This window comes from Mesoplodon mirus (genome assembly GCF_964341445.2).
Source record: "Mesoplodon mirus genome assembly, chromosome: 5".
NCBI lineage: Eukaryota > Metazoa > Chordata > Mammalia > Artiodactyla > Ziphiidae > Mesoplodon > Mesoplodon mirus.
Window position 1 is genome coordinate 66,858,290 of NC_138980.1, and position 19,527 is coordinate 66,877,816.

The window sequence follows — 19,527 nt, forward strand, 5'->3', positions numbered from 1 at the left end:
GCTACATGGAAATAGTTAAGATCAATACCATACATTTCATATAAAGGCTCAGTGATATAACACCAAAAAAATGTCTAAATAAAAGATAAGTTCGAGGTAATATTATATGTAATGAAATTAGTTTTCATCATGCAAATGAATATATAAGCCTCATAGTTTCCTACATACAGCTAAAGGATCACAGAAATTTCCTTATTGCTTAATGGTAGTTACACAGCTCATCTCTATCCAGCAGCTACATTCAGCAGAAAACATAAAACATCAACCTATAGTGTCACTGTTTTTAACCAATGGCAAAAAAGTTTGTTTCAAGTCTTAAACATGGCAGATTTTTTTCCTACTTCTGATTAGGTACAAAAATAAAACGCGGAGGAAAAAGAATGAGAGGAAATCTGGCCCACAAGAAACTACCTGTTTTTTCCCTTATAGGTTATCTCTTCTAAAACGCTAAAGTCAAACTCTATGTCTTCCTCCTCAAAAGTCTTTTTTCTCCCTCCCTTCTTCTAAAAAAAATGAGTGTGGTTTTTAGCTTCAACTAGAATTTAAACAAAGGTAGAGGGAGGAAAAGGGGAACAAGCATTTTGTCCCATATGACATTTCAAAATGAACCACTGGATGGCAATAGTTACTAGGGAGAATAACCACAGACTCAGCTATTATCACCAAAAACAAAAACAAAAAACAAAAAACACCTCAGTCACCCTGGCCAAAATCTAATTAGGAAAAAATCATTTATTAACCTAGCTATGATTTGGCCAAAACTCACTTCCACCAAGAAACAAACAAACAAACAGACAACAACAGAAAAACCCACAATTTCAGGACTTCCCTGGTGGCACAGTGGTTGAGAATCTGCCTGCCGATGCAGGGACATGGGTTTGAGCCCTGGTCCGGGAAGATCCCACATGCCACGGAGGAACTAAACCCGTGCACCACAACTACTGAGGCTGTGCTCTAAAGACTGTGAGCCACAACTACTGAGCCCATATGCCACAACTACTGAAGCCTGTGCGCCTAGAGCCCATGCTCCGTAACGAGAAGCCAACGCAATGAGAAGCCCACACACCGCAACGAAGAGTAGCCCCCCTCTCTGGAGAAAGCCCGCGCACAGCAACGAAGACCCAACACAGCCAAAATTAAAAAAAAAAATTATAATCATCAGTGGGCCTCCCTGGTGGCGCAGTGGTTGAGAGTCCGCCTGCCGATGCAGGGGATACGGGTTCGTGCCCCGGTCTGGGAGGATCCCATGTGCCGCGGAGCGGCTGGGCCCGTGAGCCATGGCCGCTGGGCCTGCGCGTCCGGAGCCTGTGCTCCGCAACGGGAGAGGCCGCAACAGTGAGAGGCCCGCATACCGCAAAAAGAAAAAAAAAAAAAAAAAAAAAAAAAAAAAAAGAATTAAAAAAAAAAAGAATAAGCATCACTCCCATGAATTCCAAACAGAGCTATGAGAAAGTTCAGGAGGAAGGCTAAATCTTTATTTTTCACTACCTCTTCTTATAAACCTTCAAAAATAAAGCTTCCTCAAGAAATTCAGATTTGATAATTAAAAAGGAAAAGCCAAATAAAACATTTAATCATCTAAAAAATATATATTTTTTAAATGTACTTGCTATTATTTTTCTTCTCTCTTAGTTAACATTTGGAGAGATAAACATGTCTTACCTTTCCCCACCCAAAGTCTTTAAATCAGAATCATACCAATTTTAGAATGCAGGTAGCTTACTACTGTATTGATTTCTACTTGGAGCAGCAAAAAGGATGGGTCAGCATTCCAAGAGATAATTACTGAAAGACACAGTAATTCCTTTTTGCAAAAAACGTGGTTTCAACAGTTGCATCCACCACAAACATGCTCCAAGATCCACTCAAAAGGAAAAAGTAATACAGATGCAATCTGAGACCAAATAATTATAAATTTAGGAACGATTTTGCTGATACTGTAAGGCCCAATATAATCAGCAACAACATGTGGAAGTAATGGAATGCAAAGGCCATATGCCTCATCGTAAAAAGTGTTCAAGTTTCTTTCTACAAGGGAAAGTCTATGCCCAATTTCAGATCCACAATCCTCTTCTCAAAAAACATAACTGTTACCTTGGGATTTCTGAAGTTAATTAGTTTAAACAGCACAAAAGAGAACCATCAGGCTTTTCCTAATTCTCTGTTAAAGTTGGAGAAAATTAACTCCACTTTAGTCAACTACAAAAACTTCATTTCTAAACCATAGTTTTAATACAGAATCTATTTTTTTTTGAAGTTTCTAAACATGGGAGAAAGGAAAGGTTTTTTTTTTAAAATAATAGTTACCATTAAGTGCATTTTCCATATATTATTCCACTCCATCATCTTTACTACTCAGTGAAGTAGATTAACATCTTCATTTTAATTGAAACTCAGAAAAGTTAAGTGACTTACCCAAGATCACATAACCACGCAGGTATCTGAAGCCATGTGTTTCAGACTCCAAAGCTCACACCCTTTTCACCAGACCAAACTGTATTAAGTGACTCTTCTAAACAGTGGAGTATGACTAAAACAAATGCGTACTAACCAATGAAGTAAACAGAGAATCTACAAGCACCATGATGTTGCAGTTTAACAATAACAGCAATGTCAGGAAAAACCTTTAAATTAAATTAAATGTAATAGATTATCAAGCCCACAAACTCCTCTCTGCCACAGTTCTTAGAGAGACAGACAAATCATGCTTTTATTTAGTAATTTCTGGCAGTACCACTATATTATTTCCAACCAACATGCATACAACAAAATTTGTGCCACAATACATTTAAAAAAAGAGAAGACTCCTCACATACTCATTAGGAAAGTCACAAGGAATGAAGAACCTGGCAATTAAGTCCAAGAAAATCTTAACGTTGAAATGTTATTCTGTATTTGCCCTATCATAATAAATGGGTAAGACTGAGGTTAGAAAGAAGTCCTGGCTTCTGCTCACTACCCTAAATAAAAAAATAAGCATCAAACACACCAAAGAAATACTTAATTTTAATAAGTTAAAAAGAGCCTCAAACACTTCCAGTTCATACCAATAATGGGAGGAGAGCATAATGACTAAGAGCAAGGTCTCTTAGAACACTAGCCCATTGTTCACAGTGCCATCTTAGCTAACTCTTTTTACCGTTGTTAGTCTCATTTTCCTCAGCTATAAGGATAATAGTAGTAACTACATCACAGGGTTATTGATGATTAAGCAAGATACTACATCTAAAATTGTACCAACAGTGCTTAATACATGGTAATCACTCAACAAATATTAGTTATTATTACTATTAAATTACCATTACTACCTTTATTAAGGTAAGTTTGTCTAAGGACCTTGTGTTCCTATACTCTTAACTCTCTACTCCACAAAAATATAAAATCCATTATGTTGTCTTAGGCTAACAAGTAATCTGAGCATATTAAACACTATACATATATTCAACATACACTGGCTTATTAAACCCAACATTTTTTTTTTTTTTGCGGTACTCGGGCCTCTCACTGCTGTGGCCTCTCCCCTTGCGGAGCACAGCCTCCGGACGCGCAAGCTCAGCGGCCATGGCTCACGGGCCCAGCCACTCCGCGGCATGTGGGATCTTCCCGGACCGGGGCACGAACCCGTGTCCCCTGCATCGGAAGGCAGACTCTCAACCACTGCGCCACCAGGGAAGCCCTAAACCCAACATTTAATAAGCACCTACTAAGTGCCAGACATTCTACTGTATATGGGAAACACAAAAATAAATAAGACATGATTCCTGCTCATTAAGACAGACAATCAAATAAATGCAATAAAGTACTACAGATGCTATTTAACAGGGAGTTATATACAGACAACATGGGAACACAGAGGAAGGAAAAAATGGTCAATTCCAGTTGGGGTAGTAATGAAGGAAATCAGAAGTGATGATCCGGAACAAGAAGGTATCCAACAGGATGGAGAACGGGGCAATTAGTGACAGCTGCAGTGTAGAGTAGTAGTTATAAGCATGGATTTTACATTCCAAGAAACCTGATTCAAATCGTGGCTCCATCACTAGATGTACAACTTTGTGCATATTATACAATGTCTCTAAGCTTCAGGTTCCTCATCTGCAAATTGGGAATATCACTTCCTTCATATGGGAGTTGTAATGTTTATTTAAGAACATAAAGGTAAGCATTTAGTCCAGCGGACAATAAACACTCAGTATGTAGTAGTTATTATCATGATTCTAGAAGCCAAAGCAGTGAGAGCAAAGTACTTGGGACGTTTAATAGCTTGATATGTTCAGAGAACTACAGCAATTTGGTATGGCTGGAATATAAAAAGCAAATAAAGTAGGATACAGCAAGGATAGAAATAGACAGAAGCCAAATCCTAAATAACCTTGTATGCCATACCAAGGAATTTGATTTATTCTTTATCTAAGGAATGGGAAGGCTTTTTGCCAAAGGAGTGACATGATTGAACTGGCATTAGAGAATTTACTGTGATAGCAGGGTAAACGAAGAATTAGAGGTATAATCACAGAGGTAGATAGAGCCAGGGATTGCTACAATAAGTTCAGGTGAAAGATGATGACTTGATTTACAGCACAAGCAGTGAGAATACAGAGAAAGAGACAAACAAGATGCTAAGAAAGAACCTACAGGACTCAGTACCTGTTTGGATGTGTGTGGTAAGAGATAGCAGATGCAAGCTTCAAGGTTTCTGACTACACTGACTAGTTTTAGGGCAATGCAATTTACAAAGGTGGGGTGGGGAAGGGATAGGCGTAGAGGGGGAAGTGATGAGTTCAGTTTTAGAATTGTGAATCTGAGATGTTTATGGAACATACATACAATAGGCAGTAGGAAGGGCTCTTAGCAGACTGCTAAAATAAGTGAGAGAGGGCAGCCACACAGATATCTAAGAGAAGAATGCTCCTGTGAGAGCCAACTGCAAATGCCAAAGGCTCTGGAGCAGGGCATGCTTGGAGAGTTTATAGAACATAATGAAGCAGTTGTGGTTTTGCTCAAATATCTTATGCTGATGAACTTTGTATCCTTTAATTTTAAATCACTGACCCTTTAAACCTGTCACTTAAAGTCCATCAAACTCCTGAAGTAAGACATCCAAACATCAACCTTTATAGTGATCATCCAACACAGGTCAATGATCCATATATTGAGTTTAGGATCTTGGACTGTCACAAGACTAGGAAAATATTAAATGAAGTGATGCAATTAAGGTACACATGCCTACAACAAACACTCAAATATAATTTGTTATTATGTAAAACTAGTTTAGAAGGGCAAATATAATTTCAATAAATAATTTACCTTGTTTTCACATTCTCTGAAATGTTCATGTTCCTGAAAAGCCTGATGTCTTTAAGGGCAGGGACCACATTTTTTCATCTTTGTAATTCCAAAGCCCAGTACAAAGCTTAACAAATAGTAGATTCTAGTTAAATTATTGTGGAATCTACCCTATGATACCAATCAGAATTCTTAAACACACTGCCAAGGACTCTAATCTCTGAAAGATATAATTTTATCATGCAAGATATCAGTTCATGAAAAAGAGGCTCTACCCCAAACTAAACACTGATTTTCCTCTGTAGAGAATGAGAGCATGCTTTCAACAGATTAACAAGGAGATACTACATAGTAGTAAGTAGTTTTGATACTGTTATCATACTATTCAAAATTTTGTTGGGGGGGTGGTAATAGGTCAAATACATGCACCTGATTTAAGTATAGCCTTAATTAATGGTCTCTTCAAACTAAAAGAAAATAAACTTTTCTTTGTTAACTTGTCAGTCAAGTCTCAAGCAAAACAGGTACTAAAATATAGTACAGATTCTCACTATTCAGAGTCAAAATAACTAGTAAATTAAAATAATTGGGACCATTTGAGCAGTAACATCCACAATTTGTTTTTGCAATTTAATCACACAGGTGATAACACTGGCTTGGGTGTCAAGCTAATTGTGTGTTACTCAAATATTGAATTCTCACCTCTTAAGCAATTGTTAGAAGATACTAGATGCAAAAACTCTAATTGCTATGTTTTATATCTTATTCCACTTATCCATTTGTTTATTATCCTGGAAAAAGAAATTCTGTCCATATTCTTCTTGCAAGCTATATATAGTCCACATCAGATGTATTTAGACTACAACTACCCAAACTAATCACCTCCTCCCTCTTCAGTTTTGTCTCCTCTCAAACATATATCCAGGCTTTGTCAGGGAGGGGATGCATAAACAAACAAACACTACAACAACTTCCTCTTCTGGTAGCCTAGCAAACACAGGTTTAAATCATAAGAGTTCCCAACCATCCACCTTCAGTGTATACAAGAGGGGCAGAAATTTCAAGAAATGGAATATTATTAATGGAGGAAGGGTGGTTTTCGTGTGTGACCACAAATTCTGTAGCATATAAAATACCCTCTATAATACCTCTTCCGAAGACCAGACGAAGAGCACAAACATATCCAGTAACCCAGAATAGCCAAAAGAATCTTAAAAAAAAACAAAATTGCAAGACTTACACTTCCCAATTTCAAAACTTACTACAAAAAACTACAGTAATCAAGACAGTACGGAACTGGCATGAGAAGACATATAGAACAGTGGAATAAAATAGAAATAAACACTCCAGAAATAAACACTCCATCACATTTAAAGTCAAATGATTTTTGAAAAGGGTGTCAAGACAATTTAATGGAGAAAGAAATATCTTTTCAACAAATGGTGCTGGGACAATTGGATATCCACATTCAAAAGAATGAGGTTAGATCTCTACCTCACATCTTATATAAAATCTCAAAATGGATCAAAGACCTAAATGTAAGAGCTAAAAGTATAAGACTCTTAGAAGAAAAGAAGAAAACAGGTGTAAATCTTCATAACCTTGGATTATGCAATGGTCTCTTAGACATGACACCAAATGCACAAGCAACAAAAGAAAAAATAGTTAAATATAAAAATTGGGCCCAACCAAAATTTAAAATTTAATGGCACAGGACTTCCCTGGTGGTGCAGTGGTTAAGAATCTGCCTGCCAATGCAGGGTACATGGGTTCGAGCCCTGGTCTGGGAAGATCCCACATGCCACAGAGCAACTAAGCCCATGCGCCACAACTACTGAGCCTCCGCTCTAGAGCCCGCAAGCCACAACTACTGAGCCCGTGTGCCACAACTACTGAAGCCCGCGCGCCTAGAGCCCATGCTCCGCAACAAGAGAAGCCACTGAAGTAAGAAGCCCACACACCGCAATGAAGAGTAGCCCCTGCTCAGTGCAACTAGAGAAAGCCCGTGTGCAGCAGTGAAGACCCAACACAGCCAAAAATAAATAAATAATTTATTTAAAAACTTAAAAAAATAAAATTTAATGGCACAATCAATAAAGTGAAAAGATGGCCCACAGAAAGGGAGAAAATATTTCCAAATCATGTATCTGATAAGGGACTGGTATGTATCCAGAATACATGTTTTTTCCTAAAAACAAACAACAAACATGATTCAACAATAAAAAGACAACCCAGGGCCTCCCTGGTGGCGCAGTGGTTGAGAGTCCGCCTGCCGATGCAGGGGATACGGGTTCGTGCCCCGGTCTGGGAGGATCCCATATGCCGCGGAGCGGCTGGGCCCGTGAGCCATGGCCGCTGAGCCTGCGCATCCGGAGCCTGTGCTCCGCAACGGGAGAGGCCACAACAGTGAGAGGCCCGCGTACGGAAAAAAAAAAAAAAAAAAAAAAAAAAAAAAGACAACCCAACCAAGAAATGGGAGAAAGATATGAATAAACATTTCTCCAAAGACATACAAATGGACAACAAGCACATGAAAAGATGCTCAACTTCATTAGTCATTGGGGAAATATGAATCAGAGTCACAATGAGGTAAAACTCCAGGGGCTTCACTGGTGGTGCAGTGGTTAAGAATACACCTGCCAGTGCAGGGGACATGGGTTCAAGCTCTGGTCTGGGAAGAGCGCACATACTGCGGAGCAGCTAAGCCCGCGAGCCACAACTACTGAGCCTGCGCTCTAGAGCCCACGAGCCACAACTACTGAGCCCACGTGCCTCAACTACTGAAGCCCACACGCCTAGAGCTCATGCTCTGCAACAAGAGAAGCCGCCACAATGAGAAGCCTGTGCACTGAAACGAAGAGTAGCCCCCCGCTCACCGCAACTAGAGAAATCCTGCACACAGCAACAAAGACCCAAGGCAGCCAAAAATAAATAAATAAATAACTTTATTTTAAAACAAAAACAAGAAACAACCAAAAACTCTATACCCACTAGCATGGATATTAAAAAAAAAATGTTAGCAAGGATGTGGAAAAATTGGAACCTTCATACACTGCTGGGAATGTAAAATCATGCAGTTGCTACAGAAAACAGCCTGGTGGTTTCTCAGAAAATAAAACAGAGTTATAATATGATCAAGGTTCCACTCCAAGGTATACACTCAAGGGAACTGAAAAGATATCGTCATAAAAAACTTGTACACAAATGTTCATAGTATCATTATTTACAATAGTCAAAATGTGGAAATAATCCAAATGTCATCAACCAATGAACAAAATGTGGTATATCCACAAAACATATTATTCCAATTTAGTACTGACACATGATACAACATGTAGAAATCTTGAAAACAATATACTAAGTGAAAGAAGTGAGGCACAAAAGATCACATATTATATGATTCCATTTATATGAAATGCCCAGACTAGGCAAATCCAGTGAGACAGAAAGTGATTACCAAAGCTGCAGGGACAGAATGGGAAATGCCTGCTAATGGGTACAAAGTTTTGTTTGGGGGTGATGAAAATTTTTTAAAATAGGTAACGGTGAAGGTTGCACAACTTTGTGAATGTATTAAAAAACCACTAAACTGTACAATTTGAAGAGTGAATTCTGTATTATGTGAATTCTATTTCAATTTTTTTAACTTTAGGAATTTGAATTTGAAAAATACTTCAGAAATTTATTAAATTTCCTATTTTGATAAATACACTGTGATTATGTAAGAGAATGCCTTTGTTGTTAGGCAAGATACACTAAAGAATTTAAGGGTAAAAGAGACAGGATGTATGCAGTCTACTTTCAAATGATTCAGAAAATAAATTACTTGTTTGTCGAGAGAGAGGAATGGGACAAAATGAACAAAATTGGTCTGTCTAGATAAAGGATATATGGGAGGAGATCTTTGTACTATTCTTGCAACTTTCCAGTAAGTTTGAAATTATATCAAAATAAAATGTAGCAAAAAAAAGAGAGAATATATCCAATATAATTGGACTACTGCCCCTTTCGGGATTTGCTCTTTGATAATGACAGTCTGTGTCACATGTTACTGAATTTATCAACTGTACAATTTTTAAAAGGCCAAAATAGAAATGTAGAGATTTAGCAGAATAGGTAAACACGAGGAGAAAATCAATTAGAAGCTGATAAGTGCTGGAAGTACTTTCAAAGTGTACCACTCAAGGTATCAACTGACATGGCCAAACCTTTACTTTCTGACTCAGATATCATAAAATGCCTATGTGAAAACTTTTAAATTCTACATCATTAAAGAAAATACTACAGGTTCATTTATCTAGATTTAATACCAGATTGAGACAATTTTTCCAAAATGGAACTCTTCCCATCTCTAGTGATAAAAAGGATAAAAAGTATTCTTCCTAGCGTTTAATCAACATATGAAGCATCATGATCAATCACAAATTAGTCAATATGAGGACAAACAGGGAAAAAATACTGATTATATTACAGAAACATCTACTTAGGGACTTCCCTGGTGTTCAGTGGATAAGACTTCACCTTCCAATGAAGGGGATGCAGGTTCGATCCCTGGCCAGGGAGCTAAGATCCCACGTGTGCCTCGTGGCCAAAAAACCAAAACATAAAACAGAAGCAATATGGCAACAAATCCAATAAAGACTTAAAAAAAAAAAAGAAACATCTACTTAGAGCACAGTATTCCATGTGAACTGGGTTCAATGGCTTCAGGGAGGACATCAGTGAGTGCTCAGTCTCTTCCTGTCATAGAAGGTTTCAAATGTTTTGTCAGTCTCAAGCTTTTTGATTTGCTAATATCTACTGTGGTGAAACAATTATGTAAGATTTGTATTCAAACTTGTTCTCATAAAGCAATCTATAGATTCAATGCAATCCCTATCAAAATCCCACAGCATTTTTTTACAGAAATACAAAGACCCATCCTAAAATTCACGTGGAATCTCAAGGAACCCTGGCTAGTCAAACAATCTTGAAAAAGAACACAGTGGGAGGATTAATACTGCCTGACTTCAAAACTTACTACTAAAGCCACAGTAATAAAAACAGTGAGGGGGCCTCCCTGGTGGCGCAGTGGTTGAGAGTCCGCCTGCCGATGCAGGGGATACGGGTTCGTGCCCCGGTCTGGGAGGATCCCATATGCCGCGGAGCGGCTGGGCCCGTGAGCCATGGCCGCTGGGCCTGCGCGTCCGGAGCCTGTGCTCCGCAACGGGAGAGGCCACAACAGTGAGAGGCCCGCATACCGCAAAAAAAAAAAACAAAAACAGTGAGGTACTAGCATGAAGTCAGATATATAAACCAATGGCATAGAACAGAGAGCCCAGAAAAAGCCCTCCCATATAAGATCAATTCATTTCAACCAAGATACCAAGACCATTCAATGGAGAAATTACAGTCTTTTCAACAAGTGGTGCTGGAAAAACTGGATATCACAAGCTGAAGAATGAAGTCAGATGCTGACCTTACACCAAGAACAAAAGTTAACTCAAAATGGCTCAAAGACCTAAATGTAAGAGCTAAAAGGATAAAATTCTTAGAAGAAAACATTGGGAAAAAATCTTCATGACATAGGATTTGGCAACAACTTTATGGATATGAAACCGAAAGCACAAACAATAAAAGAAAAAAAGAGATAAACTGAACTTCATCTAAACTAAAACCTTTTAAGCACGAAAGGACAACAGAGTAAAAAGGCAACCAATGGAATGTTAGAAAATATGTGCAAATTATACATATTATACATATGATAGGGATTAACATCCAAAGAACTCCTACAATTAAACAATGAAAAAACAACCCAATTAAAAATGGGCAAAGGGGGAATTCCCTGGTGGTCCAGTGGTTAGGACTTGGTGCTTTCACTGCACAGGCCCAGGTTCAATCTCTGATCAGCGAACTAAGATCCCACAAGCTGGGCAGTGTAGCCAAAAAAAAAAAAGAGGCAAAGGATTTGAATAGACATCTCTCCAAAGATGATACACAAATGGCCAATAAGCACATGAAAAGATGTTCAACATCAAAACCACACCCATTAGAATGGCTAATCTCAAAAACAGAAAACAAGTATTGGCTAGAATATGGAGAAATCAGAATCCTTGTGCTTTGCCAGTGGGAATGTAAAATGGTACAGCTGCTATGGAAAACAGTATGGTGGTTCCTCAAAAAATTAAAAATAGAATTAACAGATGATCCAGCAATCCCACTTCTGGGTATATACCAGAAAAGCAGCAAAAGCAGGGACTTGAACATGTATTTATACACCTATGTTCACAGCAGCATATTCACACCAGCCAAAAGGCAGAGGAGCAATCCAAGTGTCCATCAACAGATGAATGAATAAACAAAATATGGTATATACATACAGTAGAATAGTATTCAGCTAAGTGTCAGACATGCTGCAAACATGGATGAACCTTGAAGGCATTATGCTAAGTAAAATAAGCCAGTCACAAAAAGTAGAAAAATTGTATGATTTCACTTATTTGAGATACCTAGAGTAGTCAAAATCAAAGAGAAAGAAAGTGGAATTGTGGTTGCCAAGGGACTGGAGAAGCGAGGACAGGGCATTACTGTTTAATGGGTACAAAGTTTCAGTTTTGGAAGATGAAAAAGTTCTGGAGATGGCTGGTGGTGATAGTTGCACAACAATGTGAATGTACTTAAAACCACTTTAAAATGGTTAAAATGGTAAATTCTGGACTTCCCCAGTGGTCCAGTGGTTAAGACTTCGCACTTCCACTGCAGGGGGCGAGGGTTCAAACCCTTGTTGGGGAACTAAGATCCCACATGCCACACGGCATGGCCAAAACAAACAGGTAAATTTTATGTTATGTATATTTTAACACAATTTTTTAAAATGGTTAAAACGGTAAATTTTGTTATCCTTGTTTTACCACAATTTAAAAAAATTGTTCTCAACCTAACTGTCCTCGTTACAAAGCATCAAAACTTGACAATTTAATAAACTGTTCTGTTCAACTCTTTGGTTCTTGGGGCTAATCCCTGGGAGTGTACTTTCCTTTTTCTTTTCAAAATTGCAAACTAACGCAGTGAGTCAAACCACTAGGATACAGTGGGATATCTACTTTAAAAAAACAAACAAACAAACTCTTTCTACTAATGAAAACAGCATCCAGCATCTGTTAAGGGAAAAACTGTGAGAACAGAAGGATGTATAGCGGAGTAAGAGCAGAATGTGTTCTTTGACAAACTGTTGCTAAATTTCAGCTTATCAAATAAAAAAAAGCTTTATATACAACTTTACTTTCCTCCTAGTTTAGGTAAAGTTGACCAGAAGAAAGGTAAACCAGTCAATCATCATAAGGCAAATGATTATTCATAGGAACCATACGCTGTAAGTAACTACCAATAGAATAGCACACAGATTTTAATTTTTACAAATTAAAACCAATGTTTCCCATAGTGGCAAAGGTACAAAGCTGGGTATATGCCTTTCTATGTTGGTACTTCTAATATTTCTTAATTCGCTTAAAATGAATAATAATAAGACCTAAACTTTCAGAGTTTAAGTGCAATTACAAAATTACCTTAAAGTAGTGTTCCTCCAATACTCAATGGCACACTTTTGACTGCCTTTTTTCTTTTTTGAATAATTTTTTTAAATTTTATTTATTTATTTTTATTTTTGGCTGCCTTGTGTCTTTGTTGCTGCGCGCGGGCTTTTCTCTAGTTGCCACGAGTGGGGGCTACTCTTCCTTGCAGTTCATGGGCTTCTCACTGGGTGGCTTCTCTTGTTGCAGAGCACGGGCTCTAGGCGCATGGGCTTCAGTAGTTGTTGCACTCGGGCTCAGTAGTTGTGGCTTGCGGGCTCCAGAGTGCAGGCTCAGTAGTTGTGGCGCACGGGCTTAGTTGCTCCGCAGCATGTGGGATCTTCCGGGACCGGGGCTCGGACCTGTGTCCCCTGCACTGGCAGGCGGATTCTTAACCACTGCGCCACCAGGGAAGTCCCTGACTGACTTCTTAATATACTGATTGATCTACATGGCAGTCACCAATTTCATAATATAAAAGTTTTCCAACAAGGTCAACTACGGATTAAATGCTAGTTTGAGAAGGCATTTCCTAAGCAACTAATTAAATTCATGCATCAGAAGAGAAACAGTCAGCAGGACAATATAGCAGTTAAATATAACTATAATGGGAGTCACATAAGCTATTTTCTACTATAAATTAGCAGTGTGATCCTGAGCAAGTCATTCAGATCAATGGGTCCCAGACTGTTGAGGCTTTACCCAGAGTCCTAACATGAACTTTCCAATTTGATATTTTGTCAAACACGGATATTTTAAAAATTAATTTCATAACAGTAGGAAGGGCATTATCTCAAAATAGAAACAAGTGAGAGGACTTCCCTGGTGGCACAGTGGTTAAGAATCCGTCTGCCAATGCAGGAGACACGGGTTCGAGCCCTGGTCCGGGAAGATCCCACATGCCGCGGAGCAACTAAGCCCGTGCGCCACAACTACCGAGCCTGTGCTCAAGAGCCCGTGAGCCACAGCTACCAAGCCTGCGAGTCACAACTACTGAAGCTCATGTGCCTAGAACCTGTGCTCTGCAAAAGAAGCCACTGCAATGAGAAGCCAATGCACCGCAACGAAGAGTTAACCCCGCTTGCCGCAATTAGAGAAAGCCCGTGCGCAGCAACGAAGACTCAACGCAGCCGAAAATAAATAAATAAATAAATAAATAAAAGTGTAAAGGGCAGGATACTTGGGAGCAGGAGTAAGGTCAAGACTTTTTACTGTATTTGCCTTTATATTAGTCTTATGAACTGTACAAATGTAAATCACCTATGAAAATGTACTAAATAATAACCAAAAGAAAACCTCTACATACTTCGAGTTTCACAAAAAGGTTTTCCTCTACCCATACCTAACCAACTCTGTTTCGACCCACCATTCATATAACCATACTCACCAAGGAATCATTTTATGTGAAGTCTTAAGGCTTTACAGAATGAAACTTGTGCAAGGTTGATGCTCATGCAATATAAAAAATTGTTACAGGGGCTTCCCTGGTGGCACAGTGGTTGAGAGCCCGCCTGCCACTGCAGGGGACACAGGTTCGAGCCTTGGTCCGGGAAGATCCCACATGCTGCGGAGCAACTAAGCCCGGGCACCACAACTACTGAGCCTGCATTCTAGAGCCCGTGAGCCACAACTACTGAGCCCATGTGCCACAACTACTGAGGCCTGCGTGCCTGGAGCCCAAGCTCTGCAATGGGAGAGGCCACCGCAATGAAAGGCCTGTGCACTGCAGCAAAGAGTGGCTCGTGTTCGCCACAACTAGAGAGAGCCCGCTCGCTGCAGTGAAGACCCAACGCAGCCAAAAATAAAATAAATTAAATAAATTTAAAAAAAATTGTTACAGTAATAACATGTAATTTTTCCTTCAATCGACATTTTTATGTCTCCAAAATTTGCTCACTAGAATTCAAAGGTATATTTCCTATTTTATCACTACTGATGATAATTTATGGAGTAAAGCCTTTCTACCTTGAACAAAGTCCCCATAAAGGATTTTTAGAAATTCATTTTCATGGACAATAAATGAATTTTTCAAAAACAATATAGCATTTTAAGTTTCCTAAATTATAAATTTACCATGGAAAATTTATAACATTAAACCTGTCCGGGGATTCCCTGGTAGCACAGTGATTAATAATACGCCTGCCAGGGCTTCCCTGGTGGCGCAGTGGTTGAGAGTCCGCCTGCCGATGCAGGGGACGTGGGTTCGTGCCCCGGTCTGGGAGGATCCCACATGCCGCGGAGCGGCTAGGCCCATGAGCCAACAACAGTGAGAGGCTCGTGCACTGCAAAAAAAAAAGAATATGCCTGCCAATGCAGGGGACACGGGTTCGAGCTCTGGTCCGGGAAGATCCCACATGCCACGGAGCAACTAAGCCCGCCTGCCGCAACTACTGAAGCCTGCGCGCCTAGAGCCCGTGCTCCACAACAAGAGAAGCCACCTCAATGAGAAGCCCGCACACTGCAGTGAAGAGTAGCCCCCGCTCAACACAACTAGAGAAATCCCCTGCAGCAACGAAGACCCAACGCAGCCAAAAATAAATAAATAAAATAAAATAAAATAAATTTTTAAAAAAACCAGAACACCTGTCCGTACCCTCTTTCAATTTCTCTCTTGTTCAGGTTATGAGCATAAGCCCTGAGATGCTATTAAAAGCAGTGACTCACCTTGTTTACCTGAACTTTGAATACAAAGTATTCATGACAAAATTGCCATCCCAGATAAGAGTGGGCCTCTAGACCAGTGATTCTCAACAAGGGGTGATTTTGCCCCACAAGACATTTGGCTTTGTCTAAGGACATTTTTAGCTGTCACAACTGGGTGGGTTTTACTGGCATCTAGTGAGTAAACGCCAGGGATGCTGCTAAAGCACAGGAGAGCCCCTCACAACAAAGTATTATCTGGCCCCAAATGTCAATATGTTGCTGTTGAGAAACTTTGCTCTATCTAGATAGTAGGTCATAAGTAACCCTAAAGGAAATGATCCATCTCATATTAGAGAAAATCAGAATGGACCCTCTGTATGGCCTGTGCTTTTGACTCTTTAACATAATCTTCAGGAAAAAAAAAAAAATCCCTACAAAGCTTTTGCTATAATTTGCTATAAAATGTTGTACACAATTTCCATGTGCTTTTAACTAATTGTAAATATAGCACCTGTCTCAAGATAGGATATCTATCTTTTAAGTGTGTATATGAACATGTATACATATACATATAAGCCTATATAGGCCTGGAAATTTTTCTAAAAGAAAAATTTCAATACTGGTATCTCTGAAGAGTGGGATTTGAAGGGTCAGTAGGGGTGAGAAGAACTTTTACTTTTCATCTTATATCTACTATCTACACCGTTGGACTTTTTTACCATAGGACCATATTACTTTTATAATTTTAAAAGGAAGATGTCACACACATATACATACAGTATATGCATACATTCTTAAGACAAAAGATTAAAGATCATAAACCTCACCAAAATCCTTTCTTTAGGAATTTTATTTTCCTTTTACCTTACTTTAAAAAAAAAGACTACAAATCTAAAGTTAACATTTAAAAATAGATTTTTAAAGAATTTTCAACCTGACTTCTATTCTGAAAAATGGGTACATATCAAAAGAATCCAATGCAAGTTCTGACTCTTCTATTCAAGGCCTTGGACAGCTAAGGAACATGCTCAGCATGCCTGAAGAAATACAAAACAGGTATTCACCCCAATGTTTAAAACAACAAGAACCAAAGATCCCAAAGGGTGACATTCCCTAAGCTAGCACAATTCTAATATAAAAAATTTACAAAAAGATCCAAGCCCCTTCTTCAAACTAAAAGGTGTTTTGACTTAGCCAGTGAGGGAAAGTACCTTGTTTTTTCTCAGCTGTAGGCTCTGATAATGAATAGAAAAGAGGTCCTTAAAGTATCTACATTTCTGTATACCAAATGTATAGAATTTCAACTAACTCTAGAGCAAATGCACTAGGCCTCCACATTTCTTACTCATTTCTCACCTGGTCCTGCCCCATTCGGGGAAGAAGACAAACTTCACTCTCAAACTACAAACCAACCCATCTCTCTGAATGTCTACATTCTAAATATTTGGTTCTAAAACACCTAGGTATGATGAAAATAAAGATTCTATTATTATTCATCAAATGCCAGCTGGGTGAGTGTTTTTTGAAGAATATTATTTATGGTCTTTTCACACTGGAAATTCAAAGTTAATAATATGGGAGAAGACACTCATCTTGTCAGAGAGAAAAGAAAATCCAAGAAATATGCTTGGGAAAAAAAGGTCATTTCACTCACAAAGGTATAGACTATATCCTACCACACATACTATACAACAGACGCTAGATATTCCAGGAATTTCTTCTCCATGTCATATGGATGCGCGAACAAGCCTCACATAAATGGTTATTGCAAAAGCTCATTTACCCAGATATAACACATGAGCCGATAGAGTTAGAGATTCATAACTTTGGAAGCTCACTAGCACTCTACCTCTGAAGAAATTTAAGAATACTACTGAAGTAAAAACAAATGTGTGATGTTTCAACTCATCAATGACAATTATGCAAAAATGGTCCAGAAATCAAGGACATCATCCTTCTATCACATTCAGACCAAAGCAAACCTTTTCAGTCTCTCTTAGAAGTTTCAAAGAAAAATAGACTCTAATCTTTAGAGCCTAAAGATATTCCCACTTTATTTCCTAAGTAAAAGGTAAATGTGTTCTAGGTTCATCTCTCATCAATTTTCATTCAAAGTCTAAATGAAAGCCTTCCACAAGCCCAGGAGCGGAAGTGCTCCAGAGAGTCTCTCCGTAACTGCCTACTCAAATAAAATCCTGTCCCACCTTGACTTAGAAGTTATTTCTCTTATAATGAAATTCAAAGATACAGATATTCAAGGAACTATCTCCTTTACAACCCACAGTTTTTTCCAAAGCAAAATATTGGGGTTAGAATACACTAAAGTTTTAAATCTAAAGGAATTCCTGTTCAGACCAAGAATGGTAAGACTGTGCACTAAATGTATTCTACAACCCACAAATGCAGTGTCTCCTTATTCCTCTCAAACACAAAAGCCAGGATAGTTGTACATATATAGAAATCCCTGTACTTTAAGACCAACACTGAGGTTAAAATGTCATAGGGGATGAACCAGGCACCTTAGAACCAAAATAGAATACTCTGAGCACTTAGAACAATAGTCATCACAAAACAGTACTATAACCAAGTCAAAGTCAAGGGGAAAAAGTGCAGATATAAAATATCTCCTTTTGCCCTAGAGCCCAAAAGTTGATGCCTACCATTCTAGGTTGCCTAGACCTAAAAAGGCCCAGTATAAGAGCTAAAAGAAACTAAGGACCTGATAACAAGTTTCCCTCACTGCAAAAGGTGTCCATACAGGGCCTCATCTTCTCCAAGCCTAAAAATCTCCAGAGTTCAGCTATCCAGCTGTTGCGAAGCTCAAAGATGCACTGGAACTTTCTTTTCCTGTCTAACTTCACACAAAGTTCCAGGCGCAAGACCCACGTGATTTTTCAGCGCAGAAGCAGAGAGCTCCTTAGTACTCACCTGTCTCAAACTATAGAGGAGAATTAAGACCCCTCCTTAAACACACAAGGCATAAGGCAAATAATGCCCAACCCTGCAACTCTGACGAGAGACACAGTACAGTGGCAATGCTCTTTAGGCAAGCCAGCTCTGTCTCTGTCTCACTCGCCCTCTCTCACCCTGACCCTCTGTCTCGCTCTCTCAGTACCAAGGGCAGGGACTCTGGCAAGACCCCGCCCCCCCATCTCCAAAGCGGGGTGGGCGGGAGGTGCCCGAGGAGTCCCGGTTCCCGCGCGAAGCTCAGAGACCAAAGGATTCCCTATTGTGGGTCTATGGATGGTGACGGGAAGCGGTCCGGCTCGATCCGCGGGCTGAAGAGTAAGCCGAGGGCGCACTAGGCCCGCACCGCTGCCACTGCCGCCATGGAGCCGATCGCTGTCAGAGAACGACTCCGCCTGAGCAGCGAGAGGGTGGCCCCGGCCCTGCGCCGGCCCAGAGAGAATTCGTGCCTCAAGCTGTGTGGGAGGCGGGGGTCCCCGAGCCGTACCTCGGACACCTCGTCCTCGTCGCTACCAGAGGCACCACCTCCACCCCCGGTCCTCAGGACGGCAGCCGCCAACTTGAAATCCAGCGCCGCGTCCCCTCCGCCCGCACCGCTGCCGCCGCCACCGACTCCCGGAGCTGGCCCGGCCTCCCCAAAGAGTCTCACGGTGCGGATTCCCAGTCCGACCCCTCCCGGCGGAGGCGGCTCCGAGGCCCCGGCTGGGGCGGATCGCGGAGCCACTGAGTCCAGGTCCTCCTCAAAGGAGGTGCCGCCGCCTCCGCCGTCGGTCAGCATGGTTCTCACGCGGAGCCGGAGACGCTGCCGAGTCACTCGCGGCCGCGGCCACCGCCGCCGCCAATCCCGGGAAACGAGAGGACCAGCAGGAGGAAGAAGCGTCTCCTTCCCCCCGTCCCAGCAGCGCCACTAACTTCTCACTGCCTAACATGCTGCCTCCCGCCCCCACACTCGCCACTGGCTGCAGCGCCCCAGCGGCTGCAGATCATTGGCCAAGGCGAGCCGTCGCTCAGACTCTTCGTCACGCGCCGCTCCCTGGCTCGCGGCCCCCAAGCTGCGTTGACCCGCGCAGGCCTAGGCGGTTGC

General features: G+C 40.4%; 1 protein-coding gene across 10 annotated transcripts in view; it reads right to left on the reverse strand.

The window, feature by feature from the left end:
• LOC309803826 (ankyrin repeat and KH domain-containing protein 1) overlaps positions 1–19,359 on the reverse strand; it is a 124,136-nt gene extending 104,777 nt beyond the window's left edge. For 8 of the 10 annotated variants that reach the window (XM_082620597.1, XM_082620596.1, XM_082620600.1 and 5 more), the window contains exon 1: positions 18,931–19,359. In XM_082620597.1, the coding sequence (XP_082476723.1) occupies positions 18,931–19,221 (291 nt within the window). In that variant the 5' untranslated portion in view covers positions 19,222–19,359. The remainder of the gene's footprint in view (positions 1–18,930) is intronic. The other 2 variants (XM_082620601.1, XM_082620593.1) reach the window with 1 other exon arrangement.
• Positions 19,360–19,527: the final 168 nt, after the last annotated feature.